Source organism: Sceloporus occidentalis, unplaced genomic scaffold (assembly GCF_023333645.1).
Source record: "Sceloporus occidentalis isolate IW3139 unplaced genomic scaffold, rSceOcc1.0.p SCAF_3, whole genome shotgun sequence".
In the NCBI taxonomy this organism is placed as follows: Eukaryota; Metazoa; Chordata; class Lepidosauria; order Squamata; family Phrynosomatidae; genus Sceloporus; species Sceloporus occidentalis.
This window is the reverse complement of record NW_028316983.1, coordinates 98,797,924-98,820,095: the sequence shown is the minus strand read 5'-3', so window position 1 is coordinate 98,820,095 and position 22,172 is coordinate 98,797,924. Positions and strand designations below refer to the sequence as shown.

General features: G+C 40.1%; 1 protein-coding gene across 7 annotated transcripts in view; it reads right to left on the bottom strand.

Moving 5' to 3' along the window:
* The window catches only part of SAMD13 (sterile alpha motif domain containing 13), a 41,209-nt gene that overhangs the window by 1,954 nt on the left and 17,083 nt on the right, over positions 1–22,172 (bottom strand). For 4 of the 7 annotated variants that reach the window (XM_089518706.1, XM_089518705.1, XM_089518709.1 and 1 more), the window contains 2 exons: positions 9,946–10,057; positions 4,273–4,502 (listed from right to left, as the gene is read on the bottom strand). In XM_089518706.1, coding sequence (XP_089374832.1) covers positions 4,293–4,502; positions 9,946–10,057 — 322 coding nt within the window. In that variant the 3' untranslated portion in view covers positions 4,273–4,292. Of the gene's footprint in view, positions 1–4,272; positions 5,164–9,945; positions 10,058–20,949; positions 21,006–21,362; positions 21,395–22,172 lie in introns of those variants that run through there. The other 3 variants (XM_089518710.1, XM_089518708.1, XM_089518703.1) reach the window with 3 other exon arrangements.

Sequence of the window (22,172 nt, the reverse complement as noted above, 5' to 3'; positions counted from 1 at the left end):
CCCATCACAACAACATTGCCCTGCTCCTACTGATTTTCAATTTGCCACCGTTCTGACTGTAGACCCTGAATTTATTCTGAAGTTAACTCTTTTGAATGATCACTCCCTGAGTCTTCTAGCATGGCCATTATAATCTAAGAAAGCAACTTTTCCAAGCCCTGCTTATTCCTAAGTGAATCTGTCCAAGGCTGATTCTGTGAGTCATAAAGTTTGGTTAAGAAAAGTGGGTTATGGCTTTGGATACCATAAGTGATAGAGGCATTAGCTACACAATTTGTACCACTTCAATACAGATGAGATTGTACAAACAGCCTGCTAATAACAAAATCAATGACATACACATCATGTTCTTTTTTGACATTCCCAACCCTTGCAAACAAAGCTGCGACATCAGCTAATATTAAAATTAACCTTAATCTTCTTGATCAATTTAGCATTCAAGATGTATTTTAATGATACATACCTGAGTATATTGCCAATTAAAATTAATGACAGCACATGCTATGGTGAGCAAAAATCATATGGGATAAAGTTGGCACTGACATTTTGCATCTGTTAACTGAGTATTGTATAAAGATAATAAGCCAGTTAGAGGCTTGTCCCTGCTTGTACTGCTGTGTGGTCAGATCCTTGAGATTGAATGCATGACATGTATTATTTATGACATGTATGACATGTCAAGTCATAAAGGAACAAAACATGTCAATGAGAAAAGAACATTAATAAAGCAAGAAATATACAGTACATATAAATAACTACTGTAGCCCCAAAACTAAATAAATCATATCACAAAATGTTTCTTTACATGGCTTTTTCCATACATAAAATGTGCATGGTTTTTACTTTGCTGAAGTCCCAGAAACTGCTACACATCAAATCACAGTAAGCATCAAACCACTCAGACACATTCCACAGATGGCAATGTTCATAGGAAAAGCCTAGCAAGGATAGGACAAGACAATTTGTTTCTGAAAGTTTCATATACTGGTCAGGATCCCTCAGAATGAATGAGATCCTTGAATGATCTCAATGCAGGGAATTTACCTTATCCATATATCATGTCATATATAGCATGGTCTGTTTATTGTTTGATAATCTTGTTCTTGGTGTTTTCAGCAGAGTGTAAAAACTAAGACCCAATGACTCATCATACACAGCTGAGAGGCTACATTTAGCCTGGCATGTCACATAATGTGAATAATCCTTTGCCAAAAGAGATTGAAGGATCCATCACTATCCTCTGGCAATATCTGGAAAGCTGTGATTGGATTCTGCTTGTGAAATTTAAATTATTTTTTGGGTCCTCATGTCAAAGGCATCAGATGCTGCATGACATTCTTCCACCCAGGTGGTATTTTCTGTCAGGCCTTAAGGATGCGAGATAAAACCTGGATATCTGACTTTGAACAGTGTCTAAAAAGTGGGAAAATATTCATCTACAGTCTTGTGTGCGCTTTATACATCCATCCTCCTTCAATACTTCCTGTGGGATTTAAGTGCAGTCTTGTTTGCTAGAGGAAGTATGGAAAAGAGCAAGGAGATGCAACATCTTCACCTCATGCTTTCTGCCAGCATCCTGCACCACCAGCTGTGCTGACTAGGGGGCTTGGTGTTACAGGCTGAGCATTCATTTGGTGTTTATGGCCTGGTACAGACGGGCCCTTTGCGCTGCGCCCATAATGTGCTAGGGTTGCTCGGGGGCAGGGCGTGCATATGCCCCGCAACCCTAGCATGTCATGGGCGCGCCGCAGCTGCGCGGCACCATCCAGATGATGCACGGAGCAATGATGTGCCAGCAGTGCAGTGTCCAAACAGGGCTGCACCACTGGCACGTCATTGCGCCGTCGCTGGTGCTTTGGTGCGGTGCAGCAGTGGCGTGCAATTTAGTTGCTGCAACACTGCTGCGGAGCAAGGAGAGGTGCCTCCCCGGCGCCTCTTTTTGGTGCTCTGTACCACGCCATGCAAAATTTAAGCCTGGATAATAAAGTGTGTTTGCAAAGTATTAAGGTAATATTGTGGAATTTGTGTCTTCCATAGAGGTTAAGTTTAATTTTTTCTACGTGTTGTGTACAAATATGTCTGCTAGGGAAAAGCAGAGGATATAAAAGTTTAAATCCCCATGAAGGTATGATACCTTATACATAATGTAATGTATACAGCAGTGAAAAATCTGTCTTCAGGTGTGTGTGTGTGTGTGTGTGTGTGTGTGTGTGTGTGTGTACACAGTTGACTTTTGGTTTGGTCTGGTTTGATTCCAGGACCCCTGTAGATACAAAAATCCATGGATGCTCCAGACTCGTTACTGTATATACTCATGTATAAGTCTAGAAATTTTAGTCAAAAATTGACTAAAAAAGCCCTAAGTTGACTTAGCCACAGGTCAATGTAAGTACTGCACTTTAATTCTTATGTAAAAAAAGGAACCATCCCGATTAAAGGCAAGGGTGTCATCTGTCCTGGAAGCACTGACTACCCTCTACTCTTTCATCTATCCAGCCTTTAGTGTGAGTACAGTTATACTTGCTGGAATTTTATAAGTTCTTGGGCACTGTTTTCCCTTGCTTCATCCTTTAGATCCTTTGTTAAGTGCCCCTAAGTTTTACCCTCAACCTATCAATGGACTATATCAAAATCCATAATTTTGGCCCCCAAACCTGCCTTTGACTTATACATGAGGTTGACTTACAGTCGAGTATACAAAGTATATACAATGGTTAGGAAAATGATGTCCCTTATATAAAATGGCAAAATCAAGGTTTGCTTTTTGGATATTTTGGGATGTGTGTGATATTTTCAAGCCATGGATAGTGGAATCCATGGATACAAAGGGCCAACTATATTTGCTTATCCACAAATGTATTTAATGTATAACCTAAAAGACAATGTAACATAATGTTTGTTCATTTCCCCATATAAATAACTTGAGATTCCAAGATTTGAGTGCTTAGAGTGCTGATTCTAACTCTGCCTGTTTGGATTTTACTATAGTTCACAAGTTGGATGTCCAAGTGAACAGAAGGTGATAAAAGGGATCTTCAGACAGATACAGATTAGCTGATAAGTAGCCTAACATAGACTCATCAAAATCAATTGAAGCCTGCATTTACACTGCAGAATTAATGAAGTCTGACACTGATTTAACTTCCATGGCTCAATGCAATAGAATTCTGAGATTTATAGTTTTGTCAGATATTTAGCCTTCTCTGTCCGAAAGCTCTGGTGCATAACACCAAAATCCCATGATTCCACAGGATGGAGCCATGGCAGTGTCAAACAGCATTAATTCTACAGTGTGGTAGCAGAATGAGTTGTGATTAATAAAACCCATTCGTTTTGGTTGGTTTATTTTAGGTAGGACTATGTTTAGATTTAGCCCAATAAATATAGCAGCATTTTCTGAACTATGATCAGACAATCCTTAGCACAGGTGTTCATTAAAGAGTGAGGTAATCCAGATTTGTTAAACAGAAATATTGTATTTTTAAAGAAAAGATAACACTAGTGTTTGAACAAACATCTTCTAGTGCTTAAACTGCAAAAGGGGGATGTCCAGAGGCAGCAAAAGTCTAGAAAGCTCTAGACTTTCTTCAAGCAAACCTCCTTGTTTCATGCCACAATAGTTTACATAATCCCAGGCCCATTTTTATGCCCTAGATAGAATGGCTCCAGGGAAGATTAACATCCCCTTCACCCCAGCAAGGTGTGGTCCTATCAATAAAAAGATTACAGTGCTGTTTGCAATACTTTTGCCATCAACTCTTCCTGAACAGACTCAGAACAGTGATCCACAAACAGGACAAAATCAGAATTAACTGAAAAAGACTGCTGCTTTGTCCATAAAGAGAAACGTGAACTGAGAAATCTTTTTGTGTTCAATACATCATTCTGAGATGCAGAGAAAAACGATGGAAGGAAAACTGCTCTATTCAGTCATCATTGCTTCAACAAGATGATTAATGGCAGTGACTGCAAAAAGTTCTCACAAATATTTTTCAAGCATAGTATCATGGGCGGGGGGGGGGGGGGATAGAACTATGACAGTTGCTTGAGCACACCTTCATAGATAGGATGTACAAGATCTCTCTCCTTCTCTTGACCCCCCTCCCCCAACAATAGACTGAAGAAACCACTTCCATTAAATCAATTTGTTATTCATCATAAGGTTTGCCTGATGCGCCAATCATGGTCAGATACTTTCTCAAACAACACTGAACACAGCACAGGTTTTCGATAGTACATTTCTCAAGCACAGAAGGTACATCCCTTCCTTACCAATGACAGTTGGGAGCCTCTTAGTCCCTCAATGGCACTTCCTCAATTTCAACACTCTCCTTGCCATCCAGCACAGTTCTTTTAGTGATGACCTTTTTGCCATTCACAATCTTGCAGGTTGTTGTGACAGACTTGAATTTCCCTCTGCCATCGCTGTTTGGAGAGGAGGAGCAGACCACGGTAATCTGAGGACCAAAGGAAGTAAACCCGGTTCCTGCAACTGGTGACACCTCATTGATAGAGAAAGAAACGTCATCAAGCGGATCACTAACCATATGAAAGGAAAAGGAATTCGGCCCCTGGTGTACATCAATGTGAGTCTTGTGGCAATGAAGGTCTGTCTCAGTATGCCTTCTTTCATGCCCTTTCTCTCTGTGTCCACCATCATCCTTGCCTCCACTTCCTCTTGCATTTGCTCTGTTGGATCTGTCATACGCATCTCTCTTTTTAGCATCAGATAAGACCTCGTATGCTTTGAAGATTTCTACAAACTTCTTTTCAGAAGCTTGTCTGCTTTCTGGATTTTTATCAGGATGCACCTTTAAGGCCAACTGTCGATATGCCTTTCTAATCTCATCTGCAGATGCAGTTTTTGGAACTCCGAGAACGTCATAGTAATTCACCATTTTCTTCAAACAGGGTTAAGCAATATTTCCGTCCTCTAGTTTGGCAAACATTGGAGTGCTGCCTCGATCTTTTCTGGCTCCATGTCAGTCTTACAGTTGTAAGATATTATAGATCCCCCTCCCCATAACCCAAAGAAACCCAGTCTATAATAATGTTAAATATTAAATAGTCTTGTATGCAATTACATTCCTTGAGGTCTAGGTCAGAGTATTGGGATACTGACAATCAGGTCAGTTAGGTAAGGGAAGGCTGCTTTCAACTGTCAGGTACACATTGTGACCTCACTGTTATGTCGAGTTCACTACTCTGCATATTGCAGTCCCATTGGTTATGTGCAAGCGATGCTCATCCTGTACAACTAGATGATGACATCAGTGTGTAACAGAAGGGTGAAGACAACAGTTGTGTGTTTTGAGTTTGAAAATGGCACAGTCTGTTATAGTTTATCCTGTACAGTAGGCCTTTGGTATCCTATTGGCTTTGGTTCCAGGACCCCTTGTGGATACCAAAATCCATGGATACTCAACTCCCATTAAATACAATGGCATAGTAAAATTGTGTTACTTACATAAAATGGCAAAATCAAGGTTTCCTTTTTGGAATTTATATATTTAAAAAAAATATTCTCAAGCCATGGATGCTTTAATCAGTGGATAAAAAAGATCTGTGGGTATAGAGTACTGACTGTACAAATATAAAGGTCTACATTTATTCATATACCCACCCAGTCCAGCTGCATTTTCAAGGTGACTAATTTTGCATGGTGGATAACAAACAAAAAAAACCCCAAACAAACAAACAAACACAACTGTAGACATCAAGCACACACACAGTATTCAAGCAACTTATTGGGACCATTTTAATGAACAGAGTTTGATATAAATTTTAAAAAATGTGTTATCAAAATCTTTTTGAATTGATGGAACTGAGAAGATGAATGGTTCCTGTTTTTATAGGTGATTTCCTTCTGTTTCCTTTGAGTTAAGTTTGACAGCTGTGATTTTCCTGATTTTTCAGTTGAGTTTCTTAAGGTGGGTCATTTCTTGCCTGAGTATTCAGAATCCGTAGACATCTTGAGATTGGAAGGAAAAAAACGGAGTGTAAGAAGCACTTACACTCGTTCACAATATCCTCTGTAAACATGTAATTTTAAAAATTAGTATCTTGGATTGTAATCCCCTTTGTTCTGCCTTTGCACAGGAACACTTCCGCATGTTCCTTCCGCACAGGGGTGGGAATCATGCAGTCTCTTGGTGGTGGGAGATTGCAAATCTCAGCAGCCCTAGCCAACACAGCCAACAATTATAAATATCCAGCAATGTGTGGAGGACTGCATGACTCCCACCGCTACTTCATTCAGCAATACGGCTGCCACCGCCGGTAAATCTGTGACCAGAGGAATGAATACTTTTCCACCGTTACGGGTTTTCTCTACCCATGATCACTATGAGATAGTGGAAATGGAACCATGAACATGCTCACAGATGAACACTCATCTAACAGTATCAGATCATAGTTTCTTTTTATTCTTTCTGGCAGATGGTAAAGACCATTTGTTCTTCCCAGGTTGTTAATGACAGCTGAGCAGAGCTGAGCTGAACTGTTTTTAGTTTATTAAAGCTTCAGTGTTGTGTATCTTTTCAAGTATATCACAGTCTAAATACGTTAAAGGTACCAGATTTTTCTGATCTTGGACAATAAGCAGGGTCAGCTTTGGTGAGTACTTGGATTAGAGACCACCAACAAATACCAGGTGTTGTAGGCTGGATTTCAGATGAAGGAACTGGCAAAACCACCTCTGATTATTCCTTGCCTAAGAAAACCCTATGAAATTTATGGGGCCACCCTAACAAGCATTTTGATGGTCAGAGACACACCCAAACTCACTGATCCATCCTTGTTTTAAACTGACTTGTTCATAAGTTTCATTTTATTGTTTTTGTTAAATGTTTCAATTTTGTAGTTATACCTTTGTGGCATACCTAAACATCCTGAAGAAAAAATTCTGTCTGATTTCAGAAGCTAAACAGGGCCAGGCCTGGTTAGTACTTGGATGGGAGACCCCCAAGGATATCCCCCAGGGATATTTCAGAGGAAGGAACTGCAAACCTCCCTGAATAAATCTTTATCAGAAAATGTTATGATAAGGTTGCCCTAAGTCAGAGTTGACTTGAAGACACCTAACAACAGCCCTGTGAACTCCTTTAGGTTGGGGTTTTGTTTTTTTGGGCCCAAGGGGTGTGCACATTTACACACACATACTATCACAACACAGAGTATGTGACAATTATGTAGAGATGGAGAATGTGTAGGTCCTCCAGATATTGTTGAATTGCAATTCCCACCAGCCCTAGCCAGTATAGACAAAGTTAAGGGATGATGTGAGTTGCAGTCCAACATCATCTGGAGGGCTGCACATTCCCTACCCTTATACTAGCAGGGTCCTTATAAGTAGTTATAACTAGTTCATGGAACCGGTTCCTATGTGATAGGAGAGTAAAGACTACATGAGTTGCTATTCTTAAGAGCTATGTTCAGTCTTCTGAGTTGTGGCAAATTCAGTGTACCCTGGAAACCCAACATCTTCCAAGTGGAGTAAATATTTAACAGTTCCTTACAAATGATACTGATGGGTGGGAATTCCCAGCATAAGAGACAAAGACATACTGATTTTTTAAAAGACGACATTTTGGCAATCAAGTGGCACAAGTATTTCTGTAGACATGCAGTTCACATCCAGTTCAACTCTGCTGGTATGGTGATTGACAAACATGCAATGGCTGCTGAATCCACTATGTTCGGAACCCCTTCACAACAAACAAGGTCCTTTTGGTTACTGGGCCTTGTGGGAAGCGAACAGTTGGTCTGAATGTATTTTCAAAATAGCCAAAGAATCTCAAAATGTGTATGTAATCCCAACCGGAGGTGCCATGAAGACTTCTTTTAAAGCTAGTACTGATAAACGTGTAGCATGCAATAAAACCATACTTCAATTGGAAGGCTGTAAATAAGAATTCAAAAGATTTCAAAGCTTCTTTGGCCTGTTTTATGGAAGAAAAACCTTAAACACTTACCTTCTGAAGACACACAAATTGGCTTTTTCAAAGTCCGCCCCCCCCCCCCCCACACACACAATCACTTTTCGTACAGGACATTTGGGTGGCTCTCTTTTTATCAACCGTTCTTCCAGGACAAAAGCCTCTGAACTTGCTTTATATCTTCTCACATGTTCAAAATCCAGAGGCTGAAGTGACCTCAGAACAAGTTTCTAATAATCATCAAGTTCAGTGACTTCTACCTCATCCTTTTAAAAATCCATGTCTATATGCCTATATGTCCATAAAATGCACTTTTGAAAGAGAGAATGACTGCACACCAGATGGCAAAACTCAATTAGGTCACGGACCTGAATCTACAAGACTGAAGTAGAGCAGTGGAGGATAGGGTAGGAGATGTCTCATTCACAGGGACATCATGAGCCAAGGTTGACTTGAGGGTAGCTAACAACAACCACAACTGCTTTTATATGGTTTCATTACACCATGCTGCAGCAGTATTCAAGAGGCTTGGAATACGCTCTTGAGGCCAATCAAGACATTTTTGGAACCCAGTGACTGCTTAGCCAGAAAGGGAGAGCAGCAATTGAGCAGGATAATCCATGCAATTGATCCCAGCCATGTTGGCTTTCTCAATATAACTGTGGCAGCATAGGATGAAGTCACAAATTAGTGGCTCCTACAGTGGTGCAAAAAGGCTACAAAGAAAAACAGGGATGTGTTGCTGATTTAAGAAGAAGGCCAGCAAAAGGTGTGGCTGGCACAGTATGGCTTGGCTTGCTTTTGGAAGGTTTCTATGACAAGATAGCAATCTTTACTAAGACTACTAAATTGATACTAAATGAGTCTTCTTTCTTTTTTAACCCATTACCTTGCTGGAAGAAATCTCTGAAGCTATCATTTCCCCCCCATCTCGTCTTTCTCAGAATCTCACTGATATGCATGACTTGCCCCAGCGACTTATTCTTATCAAGTGTCTTGAGATATTTTTCAACTCGCACAGAAACCTGTGCATATGTGTGTGCATACTTTTTCTAAAAATTACATATTTTTCAAATATGTTGTTACAATGTGAATTTTGCCACTGATTAAAATAGGAATACTTTCCCCCTCCAAATATACACTTTTCCTGTATATTTTTAACATCTATGTTTGGTTTTGCATGTATTTTTTTCTTCTTCCATGAAATGCATTGAATACATTTCCAAGGCAGGATGGGCCTCACTCTGTTGCCAGCTTTAAGAAGTGTGAAATGGCTGTTTTCATAAGTAAATGTGAATGCAATGGGTTTCTTTTCTGTCTTTAGCAATGGAGCCAGCCTTCAATACATGGACATGCTTTATGGACAAGTATCAAGATTGAATCAAGCACTAACGCCCTCTAGGGGCTCCGTGATCCCATTTCAAGCCCAGCCTAATTGTAAATCCTGCTGTGCTTTCCCAGTTCAGCTTCATCAGTCATAAAATCTGGTAGATGCTTGGTAAAGAACACTTAACTAATAAGGCATACAGATGAGTACATAAACCCTGCTGGATCAGCACCTTTCTCCTTACAGAGCCACAGTGGCTAATCCCAGTACAACAATTATGTAAATGCTACTATCATTTGCAGTTACACATAAAGCCTATAATCATTCCCCAACCCACCCACCCACCCCAAATGATTTCATATGCATCAGAAAGTCAAGTCTGTGCAAAGCAGTCTCGTAAACGTGCTGGTTTGATTACAGCTGTGGCACTAGTAATGGAAATTAGGGAAACATTTTGTTGTTATCTTCAAGAACAAACTGAATATCCAGCTAATTTTAACCAGAGCTGGAAAAATTAAATTTTGGAGGAAAGCACCCAGAACTGCCTCCTGTGCTCTAGTCAACATGGCTCTCTAGCCCTGATTTTAACCAATCCATTCCTAAGTAATAATAAGTAGTATTTGATTGCAATGGAGCCTGCAAAGGTTGATGGGAAATGATGGACTCTCCACATAGACTCACCTGTTCTTGGAAAGCATTTGCTTGTTCTTCAAAGCCCACTGTTCGGAAATAATTAACTACGTCTGTAACAGCCCAGTCAGCTGGATCAGGAGGTCTTCCATTCTCTACCAAGCTTGAAAAAATAATAATAATACAGGCAAACTGTTAAAATATGTGAACCGAGTGCTATACCAGTCCCTTACAGATCACTCAAGAAATGAAAAAGGTCACCAAGACTGCATCTGCACTGCAGAAATAATCCAGTGTGACACCACTTTAACTGCCATGGCTCAATGCTATGGAATTGTGGGAATTATAGTTTTATGAGACATTTAGCCTTCTCTGTCAGAGAGCTCTGGTCCCCAAACAAACTACAATTCCTAGGATTTCATAGAATTGAGCCATGGCAGTTAAAGTGGTGTCAAAATGGATTGTTTTTGAAGCGTGGATGCACACACACACACACACACACACACACACACCGCCCCTTCAGCCGCCTTTTCTGGGTTTGGTGGAGCTGCTGGACAGACAAGAAAAGGAGGTGACTCGCTTTCCCACCTGGCCAACAGAGCCCACCAGACCCAGAAAGTGGCCCCTTCCACCAGTGCACCAGATGATACCCCCCTCTGAAGTGTCAACTGATGCTGCCCGCACCCCCCTAGTGACACCCCTGACTACCCCAATAATCCAGCTCTGAAGATGGCAATAAGACTGTCTGCCTATTATGATCGTAAGGGGATGAAGATATCTTGAAGTTGTGACCCAGAGGCAGCATGGTTACATTGCATCATACATGAGTCTTGTTGCAAAGGCAGGGTAATTATTTTGTTAGTGACTTGCTCCCAGTAATTCAAGTAGTCTTGAAAAGAATCAGCAGATACAGCTTGCAAATCAACAGTTAACTGTATAAAAACAATCAGGTGAATGTATATGGGCTTAAATTGGACAGGAGTAGAAGTGCACACATATGTATCTTTTCCATGCAGTGGCTCGATTTTGGATCTGCCAGTAAAGGCATGAAAGTCTGAAGTGTGGGAAAGGATGTGTGAAGATGCACCTCTGTCTCCACCTCAACTGAAAAGCCCTATTATCATGCAGAACTGATACCTCAGAGCAGAAAATTGGATATGACAAAAAGTTAGCTGTGCAGAAGACCTATGGATGCTCTAACTGTGCTTACAGCAGGGGTAAGATTTGAACCAGGAGCTTCTTTACTGATTTCTTAGCTACTAACTGAGGAGTTTTTAAAAAATGTTTTCAGACCTGTCAACCAAGTGGTATGTTCACACACCCCAGAATGTATAATTATATGAACAACCTATCCCTCTTATCTGTTTTGGTAACCAGGTTTCTGGATTTTGCATACAATGGCAGATAGAAGGCAAGTAAGGAAAGCAGAAAGGAGGATAGACCTACACTATGTATGTCAAGAGGCAGACACACAAACATAACATTTCCTGATAATGCAGTCTTCTGCCAAATCCTGAGAGAAATCTACACATTTAGAAAAACACATGTGCTACATGCTTCCAGAAGTGTATGACTTTAGAGGATGGTGGACTGAAGCTTGGAAGAAAACAGCTAATGGGTGTCAAGTCTGAATGATTTTCCACTTCACATTTTCTCTGTCTGTGAAAAGTGAGCATGGCAGGAGGAAAAACTTGTAGCCCAGCTTTGTTCATGCTGTGTTAGCTGCGTGCATATCATTAGTTTGCTTTTTTTTAGCTTGCGGTAGCAACCCAAATGCCGGGTTCATTCTAGATATAATTATATCTCATTAAACAGAACTAATCAAATCCCCACATGGCTGCAAAGCAGCCTTTCACAACCTAGTGGCCTCTAGATGTCTTCCACAACATCTTCCATCATCCTTGGGATGATGGGAGTTGTAGCTCAACACCTCTGGAGGCCATCAAGTTGAAGAAATCTGTCCCAGAGCAATGTATCTGAAGAGGAACAGAAGGTATGACAGAATCCAGGAGTTTCTGGCTGCTCAAATATGGCATGTGTAATGTAATTTGGAACAGCCTAACAAGATTACTCCACAAACCTGTTGAGTCCTCTCTTGCTTATCTCTGAAATGCACTCCTGTATGTTTAAAGGGAAGACATTAGCAACCCATGCAGTGTGACAGGAATGTGTAAGGTTTCTGTTTATTTTGAACAGGGTTGGGCTGCTCAGCACCAACCCCATTCTCAACATTGTTATTCTGTGGTGGGAACAGTATATAGTAGGAAACAAAACTGGAACAGTCCTCCCAGAATCTGATCTATTGCAACTCTGTTTACACCTGCAGCACAAAACTGGAGGAAGAACCACAAAGTGTATGGGACTTCTTAAAATAGAAAGGGAAAAACCCCATGGAATGACTGCACTGCAAAACAGATGCCAGCGCAACCAAGATACCAGTCATCATTCTGTAATCTGCATTCTCTGTATTGGCTGAAGTTGGCTGAAGCACACTGTTGGCTGAAGCACACTGTAAACACAGCAATAGTCTCAGCAGATCACACAGGATCACTGGCAATGTTAAATCTGGTTCACACACTAATGATTCTGTGGGCATAGCACCCAATATTTCACTTCCAGCAGTTCCAATCTGAACAGGTTTTGGTGTGCTTGAGCCCATTCCTTTCAATGGTCTCAAAAAGAATTCACATAGAATTCAGACCCTTTTTTGATTATCCAAATGTTTAGGATGCTCATAAGAATAAGAAGTTGCTATGCCAACCTGTTTCCTAGGCCTCATTCCCACTACATAATAAACCAGTTTTCAAACTGATCTGAACCAATTTAAATGGACCTTGTTCACAACTGCACCGAATTTCTGGCACAGTTTGCCAAGGGGAGTGCAGTGCTAAACCCATTCAAACCAGTTCTTCGGGATCTGCAGCACTCCCCACTTCTTTTGAAATGAATCGATTCAGCACAAGTGTGAATGCGTTGTCTATTTGATTTGGTTCCTGTGGTGTGGTCACCCCTGTCAGGCGGCTTCCGCTACGTCAAAATAGTGACGCCCATGTAGAATGGGCGCCACCATTTTGTACATGCTTGGCACGTTCTAGGGTTAGGGGCAAACGGAAAGGATGCCCCTTCGTAACCCTAGTACGTGCCAAGCACGTACTTTTTGGTGTGTAACCCGCCAAAGACTCAACAAATGCAAATGAGAAATCTTCCAGGGTCAGGGGTTTCCCAGCAGACAATGAGCACTAATCAAGCAGACATTAATCCTCTTGTGCAGACCCTCATGCCCTGAGGACTGCCATTAGCAACAAACAATATACATGCAAATCACTCCTGCCTTTCCAGGTCACACAATATATATAGCCAAGTCTTTTCTAGGCAAACATTCTCTGAAGATGCCAGCCACAGATGCTGGCGAAACGTCAGGAAGAAACTCTACTAGAACATGGCCACATAGCCGGAAAAACCCACAAAAACTTAAGACAGACTCTTACATTTCACCCATGCAGCAAATCTCTGATATGTATGGTGTTTCTTCTCTGCAGTACTTTTGCATTTCAGAGAGTTGTACAAATTTGTACAAGAGTAAAATACAATTGCACATAGGCCAAAGACAACCAAAAGTGTCTGGTTGGAATTGTTTGACAGTGGGAGGATGAGATACACACACACACACACACACACACACACACTGTGTGTGCATCTACATTGTAGAAATAATACAGTTTGACATGATCTTAAGTGTCGTAGGTCCTTTGTATGGAATCCTGAGATCTGTAGTTTTACAAGGTCTGTAGCCTTCTCTGCCAAAGCGTGCTAGTTCCTCATAAAACTACAATCTCAACTTCAAACAAGAGATTCCACCTGAACATAGGAGGAATTTCCTGACAGTAAGGGCTGTTTGACTGTGGAACACACTCCCTCGGAATGTAGTAGAGTCTCCTTTCTTGGAGGTCTTTAAACAGAGGCTGGATGGCCATCTGTCGGGGATGCTTTGATTGAGAGTTCCTGCATGGCAGGGGGTTGGACTGGATGGCCCTTGTGGTCTCAGTCAACTCTATGATTCTATCCCAGTAGTCTGTAGGATGGAGCTATGGCAGTTAAAGTAGTGCCAAACTGCATTATTTCTACAGTGCAGATGCATTCACAGAGAGAAACATCTTTGCATTGCATTAGGTACTTTGAATACATCATAGGACTTAGTGGTTAGTGTCCCCTTGAGGCCCTATTACTATTTTGTTTAATGGTTTATAATAATTGTTTGGGTTCATAGCTTTAGCCCTAAAAGAACATTAAAATTAAAAGGTTATTGCTATGTTATTCAGAGCAAGAAATTATTTGACAAAATAATTGTTTCAAAGGCTTGGAGCGGGCTCTCCTTCTACCACGCTGAAATCATGAGGCAGTAGTAAGAAAAAATTGGATCCAGACTTAGAGCTCTTTTAGCATGATTTAGAAATGTGAGGTCTCAGAATATAGTTCCTCAGGTTTTACAGTTGTCATCTCTATGTTCACTTACTTTGTGTCAACATACCCTTTTCCATTGTTTGGATGTAGTGATTTCTTGAATCTGTTCTAGGGCTCTTCTGAATTTTTATTTTTTCAAACTGTGTGGTTTGCCAATGAGGTCCTATGGTTTGAAGGATAATTTTTTCTTTCTGAATTTTTATCCCCCCACCCTTAGTCTTATAGCGCAAAAGTACCATTTCACAGATGCACTATGCATTTCTCTTTTTCTTTTTAAAGCAGGATAAAGAGAAGGAGAGAAGAAAAGGATTAAAGAAAGCTAAACTTACCTTTAGCTTTCCCACACTTCCTCTTGAAATGGAAGTAGCAAGTAAGGGAAGCAAAAGGTAAGTTGGCATGCAAACACTGCACCCCATGTCACCAGACACCAATATTACAAGAAAGAAGAAGGAAATAAAGAAAGCATGAGCTTTCATAGACTTAAGTTTACTTTTTCAGATGCATTTGGTGAGTGGAAAGGTAGGGACTGTCCCTGGCTTTCCACTCCACCAAATCCATCTGAAAAAGTAGACTTAAGTCTACGAAAGCTCATGCTGCCAACTTCTTTCTTTCAGTTAGTCTCAAATATACCTTATATACTCGACTGTAAGTCAACTTCATGTATAAGTCGAGGGCAAGTTTTTGGCCCACAATTATGGATTTTGCTATGACCTGTGGATAAGTCAAGGATAAAATTTAGGGGCATATAGCAAAAGATCTAAAGGATGAAGCAAAGCAAAACAATGTCAAAGAGTTTATGAAATTCCAGCAGACATAGCTCTTTGTGCTTACTAAAACTGGATGAATGAGAGAGTAGAAGGGGTTGGTGCGTCATATATTATACTCTTACTTTTCACCAGGAGATAGTTCCTTCTTTTAAATAAGATTTAAGATACGGTACTTAAATTGACCTGTGGGTCAATTGACTATTTTTGGGTCAATATTTTGACCTAAATTTCTTGACTTATACATGAGTATATACAGTACTACCTGAACTTTAAAGTATCATGGAGTTGGAAGAGAACTTATGGGCCATTTAATCCAACTTTCTGCTCAGTGCAGGTTCTTCAGCTAAAGCATCCCCAACACGTAACTGTCCAGACTCTTTTTGAAGATGTCCAGAGAAGCGGTCCCTATCATCTTTCTAGGTAATTGATTCCATTGCTGAAGAGCTCTTACTGTTAAGAAGATCCTTCTACTGTTCAAGCAAAATCTACTCTTCTGTAACTTCAAACCATTAGATCTGGTCCTAACCTCTGGGTCAGCAGGCAACAAGCCTGATCCCTCTTCTCTGTGAGAGCCCTTGAGATATTGAGATATTTGTAATAGTATATGCATAGGCTGCATCCTATGGATTCCTGAGGTGACAAATGTGTAAATCAGTAGACAGAGAAAGATATAAAATACAGGGACATATCCAAAACCCAGTTTCTACACTAGTTAATTATGCTTCTTCACAACTTTTTTTAACAGCTACATTCAATTAGCATCCAACTCCTTATCATATAAACCGCAAGGTAAGCTGGTTTGCTTTTTGATTACATTTTCCCTCCAGCAAACCTGATAGAGAGCAAGGCACGTAATCAAAAGGGCCTTATAATGTACAGGGTTTTATTGCATATTAGCACCTGGCATCGATTGTACACACACAGCAATTACAAATTCTGAGGGCGGAAGAAGCTTGCTTAAGTTGATGGCTGGAGCCCACAAAATATGTGCTAGAATTAGAAGATGCTAATTCAAAACCTTGTGTTAGATATTACATGATGCAAGAGACTTTCAGCTGTGTCAACAGATACATTATCTATTTTTGCATTGCCACACAGTCTGATAATACATTGACTGGAAGGCTAAAGAAAGAATAAATATGTGCATCTGAAAGCAACTGGCATAATGGTAATAGCAACAGTTACAAAGGTTATTCTAAGCACTGTGTTTTATCATATTCTTCTAACTAGTTCTATTTTGTGCTATCTTGTTGTTATGTTCTTCTGGTTTACTTTGACTCACGGCGGTCCTATCACAGGGTTCTCTTGGCAAGATCTATTCAGAAGAAGTTTGTGGTTGCCATCCTCTGTGGCTGAGAGATTGTGACTTGCCCAAGATCAACAAATGGTGATCTTTTTTTTTTTTTTTTTGCTAAGCAGGGATTTGAACCCTGGTCTTCAGAGGTACCAGTACAACACTTATACCATTAGACCATGCTGGTTCTCTTATAAATATAACTTTATATTTAATATATAAATTTAAATCTATATATTTAAATCTATATAAATCTTATCAGAAGGTAAGAAGGTTAACTGACCTGGCCTTAGGAGACAGACTACCCCACAGAGCACTGGATGGATTGCTCTTCCTGTGGGTGACAGATTCTCCTCCATATGTCAGCTAAATCTCAAACCAGTTTTGTTCCTCCTGAATCTTCTCAGATCAGGGAAGGGGAGGGAGAAGAAAACCAGGTTCAATTGTGGCTCTAAGTAGCACCTTTCAAGACGGCATCCGAGGCCTGTACAGACGGGCCCTCAGTGATGCCCTCATCACATGCTAGGGTTGGCTCGGGGCGGAGCGCGAACACGTCCCGCAACCCTAGCACATGACGGTGGCATAATAATAGCGGCACCCTGTATACAAGGGTGCCGCCATTACGTAAGCATCGCACGGCATCCTCACAGCACCATGCGGTGCTTCTGTAATGAATGCGCCAGTGGCGCACTTTTTACACCACCCTTGTGGCGTAAAAAGAACCTGCTTTTCACAGGTTCTTTTTCCGCAGGAGGGAAGCCACGTGGTTTGGCGGCTGTGGCTTCCCTCTGGAGGAAAAACGGCCGCCGCCGCCGCTCCCGCGTCTAAGGAAGGTATGTATCAGGCCTAAGACAGCTTTCTTCCCATGTAAAAAGAAGGAAAGAAGCCAATGGAGTAATAGCCCTGAGGCCAAAGATCAGTTGATCTCTACTTGCTTCTTGGCTTCTGAGGTGCTGGGTCCTTGAGATAGATAAGGGTCCTCACTCTGACACTTCACCATCCATGGCAGTGAGTAGTGCAGGGGGTGCAAACTGCAACAGGTGACACCTAACAGTATTTTGGCAGAAACAAGCTGTGGATTTCACCTGTATCTCTTTAAAATGCAGAAGAGATAGTGTGAGTGGGGTGAGGTTCAGCTGAAGGAGAAAGAAGAGGCCCCGTTTTAAAATAATAATAATAATTAAAATTTTCAATATTGATTTTTTAAAAAAATCTTAAAAAATATCACATTTTACCAAATTTTCACTGTCACCACATGAAGCTATGTATATGTAAACACGTTTATTCTGTGTGTATGATATTGTAATTTAAAGGTATAATTTAAATGTTGATAGTTGTTTTAGTACCATTACATTCAGTGATGCATGGGAATTACAATTTATGAGTAAATTAGTACAAAAAACATTACTAAGGATTCTGTATGGATGTGGTACAGGAGGAGGTCAACGGTGTTTGTGTGTGACACCATAAAATAAACACCAGGTGACGTCAACCCTAGTGACGCCACTGATTCCTAGGTCATTTCATAGGCCATGGATTTTCCCATCTCTGGGCCAGATGTTCCTTGCTTCTAACTTAGGAAACATGAACAATCAGCTCATCAATCACTAAAAAAGTGATATGTTTTGAGTACAGCTGGAAAGAATATTAAAAAAAAATTGTTTTTGTTTTTTTTTTGTGTCAGGATATACTCTGTGCAAAATTCTGTGTATGTGTTGTTTCATACAAGAAATATCATTTTTTGTGCAGAAATATTATTTCTTGCACAGAAAAAGCTGGTTCCTGCACAGAAAATGCTGTAATTGAGGACTTACTCTACACCAAATTTGCAGTTAGTTGATTTGTAAAGAAAACAGCATTTTCTGCACAGGAAACAAGTTTTTCTTTGTGGAATTTGCTTTAAATGGAGTCTTATTCTGTGTAAAATTCACATGTGGTTGGTTTGAATAGAAAACAGCATTTTCTGCCTGGAAAAATTGCTTTTTGTGCCAGTGTTTACTGTACAGAAAATAACAGATAGCAAGACTACCCAATGCTAGTGTTAATGTTAGTGTAAAAATCAGATAGACTACATAATTGGGAACAGAAGCTGGAGCTCTATTTCTGCAACAAAAACAAGACCAGACAGACTGCAGCGCAGACTATGAACTACTAATGTCAAAAATTAGGATCGAGCTGAAGAACACAAAATCATGCTCTGAAATATGATCCGAAGAACATTCCAAAAGAATTTAAAGATAAAGGGAGAAATAGATTTGTACTATTAAGCCTAACTGACAGGAAACCAGAAGAATTCTGGACTGAAGCCAGGGACATAATCAAGGAGGAATGCAGAAAGATGCTATCTGTGGCCAAAAAGGAAGAAAAGAAACAATGGATGACAGATGAAACACTTCAAGCAATAAAGGAAAGATGAGTAGCAAAGGAAAAGGCAGACAGGAACAAATCCAGAACCATGGACTCAACTGTTCAACAATTAGTGTGCAAGGATAAAGAAAATTACTATGATAATCTATGTAGAGAAATAAAAGCCAACAACAAAAAAGGAAGAACCAGAGACCTCTTCCACAAGATCTGCAAATTCAAAGGGTGAGAATGCTCTGAGATCAGAAGAGGAACAAAATAACATGGCCAAGAGGAAATAAAAAGACAATGAAAACTATACAGAGAACAGCTATATAAAAGAATCAAAAGGATGAATGACACGTGGGATGAAGAATCACACAAAGATGAATCTCAAATTTTGGAAAGTAAAGTGAAAGCTAAACTCAAAGCAACTGAGAAGAACAAATCATTAGGAACAGATGACATACCAATAGAACTGTTACAATCCACAGAGGTATAATCGACTTTAGTTCAAACTAAAATCTGCTAATAAATATGGAAAACAAAATAGTGGCCCACAGATTGGAAATTATCAATATACATTCCCATCCACAAAAAAAGAGACAGTAAAAGTTGCAGTTGGATCATTGCATTAAGTTCCCATGTAAGCAAAGCCATGCTCAAAATTCTGCTGCAAAGACTTCTATCATAGAGAGAAATTCCAGTAATGAAAGTAGGGTTCAGGAAAAGAAGAGGCTCTAAGGACCACACTGCAAACATATGATGTATAATGGAACACACCAGGGAATTCAAGAAGAATTTAAGCATGTGCATTATAAATTACACAAAGTGCTTGACTGCACAGATCACAAAAAGCTATGGATTGCTTGTAAAGTACAGTATGCCCGTGCCAAGCACAGGGTTGCCATCTGTGGGGTTTGAGGTTCTTCGGCTAGCAAGCCCTGGCTTTCTGAATGGGTGTGCACATGCAGCAGTGCAAGTAGGGGTGCACGCCCATTGAGAAGAATGGGACGTAAGGTCCCACGTTTTTTACTATCCGTGGGGGGATCCGGAACAGATCCCCTGAGGATAGCAAGGGCGCACTGTAATGGGAGTGCCATTATATTTTATTGTCCTGATTCGTGACTTGTACTCAAGACAAGAGGCTACTGTTAGGACACATAGAAACAGAATGGTTCTCAAACAACAAAAGGGTTAAGCAAGGCTGCATTCTATCATCCTATTTGGTCAACCTATTTGCAGAAAATATTATACACAGAGTAGCTTTAGATTAAAATCACAGAATTGAAAGAGGCCACAAGGGCCATTGATTTTAGATCAGAAGGCTTTATAATGGGAAGAGCTGTATTTAGGGAAATGGAGATACTGTACTGTATATACTTATGTATAAGTCTAGAAATTGTATTTAAAAACATCAACTTCCAAAAACCTGGGTCAACTTTTCTACAGGTAAATGTAATGTATGTTAACTCTTATATATTAAAAAAGGATCATCCCCTTCTCTGAGTAGAATGGCAAAAGTGAGAGCTCAGTCCATCCCAGAAAAACCTAAAAGAAGCATTGACCTACACTCTCTCAGAGGAAGAAATATCTACAATCTAAGCAACATACTATTAGCAGAAAACAACAAAGGCTTGGAACAATTACTAAAGAAAAGTTACAGAAGAAAATGCTAAGGAAGGCTTAATGTTGAACATTAAGAAAACAGAAATAATAACCATGGACGATTTACATAAATTCAATCTAGATGAGGAAATTGAAATAGTTCAAGATTTCCCATATGATGGGTCAACCATTGATCAGAATAGAAATTGCAGCCTGGTAATCAAAAGAAGACTAGGACTGGGAAGGGCAAGATGACTAAACGGAGGCTGTCATACTTTGGCCACATCATGAGAAGGCATGACTTACTAGAAAAAACAAGATGCTAATTGGGGAGGGGGTAGTAGAAAGAAAAGAAGAGCACATACTAGATGGATAGATTCAATCAAGGAGGTCACAGCCCTGAGCCTGCAGGATCTGAGCAGAGCAGTTGAGGACAAGGGGCCTTGGAGGTGTCTTATTCATGGAGTCACCATGAGTTGAAGTCAACCTGAGGGCAGTTAACAACTAAGTACTAATGCTATGCACTTTAAACATCTAATTTAGAAAACTCCACAAATGAACAAAAACCAAACAAAAGCTTACCTCATTTATGTCCAGAATGCACCTATTGGTTCAAAGTCTTTGATGCAGAAAAAGGACTTGAAATTTTAATTTTAAAAAAATACAATCGTGTTATTTAATTTTGATTAAAAAGTAATTTTCTACTTGTTACTCTGAGTAATAAGTTACTCACACTTTGTTTTTCATTCTTTAAAAAATAATCTAACAAATGGGGCAGGGGGAGATCAATGTTACTTCTTAAACCAAAAGCAATGGCACTGTATTATAAATTCTTGCATTTCTTAAAGGACTGTTAATCCCCTGATTACAGATATTACAGGTACCATAATTACTTTTAATGTTTTGCTTCCAGTGTGTACAGAAGCAACTTTACATTTGGCACCCCAAATTCCTCACTGTCGCAAGTAAAGTCAGCTAGCTATCTGATTAATTACCTGCAAGGCTTCCATGATGCAAACTGATACTGTATTCTATTCAGGAAACTGAAGGGAGGACTGTTCCATCTTTGTCATTTTGCTGCTAGAATGCCACCTACTGGCAGGCAATTGCAAACACACTGAAAGGAGGCAATTAAGGCTTTATATTTCAGATTTTATCTTCCAGATTTCCTAAATCTCAAATGACTGACACTTGGGATTAATCTGTATTACAGGATATTCTTTCTGAATTGTTTTGCTAGTGTACATCTTGGAATCAAAAACACGTAAGACAGTAGAGAAAAATGCAAGCCACGCTTAGCACAGGCAAAAAGATCAGAGTGATAGGTGCCTAAAAATAGAAAGCAGAAAGATTTTTCTCCTTTTTTCATAATGCCAGAACCTGGGATCACCTATAGAAGTTGAAGAGTGGAGCTTCAAGACAGATAAATGCAAGACCTTCATCACACAATGCATAGCAAAACTGGAATGTGCTATTATAAGCAACAGTATGGCCATCAGATCAGACACCTTTAAAAGGAGCGAAGGCAAATTCCTGGACAGACTATCCCAGCCATTACTCCTAATAGCTACATATGAAATACAATGTCAAAGGCAATAAAATGGGTAATACAAGTGGGAGATGGGGATTCCATTTGTATCTCCTCCATAAGCTTCCAACAGCCATTTGCTTGGTCACTATGCTGGGTGAGGCAGCCCTTTGGTCTGAACCACTAAAGCTCTTCTTATGGTCCAACAGTTTTTCAATGCCAAGCATAGACCCTTCTCCCTCTTCTTTGTCCAGCATTTCCCCCTAATACTGCACTT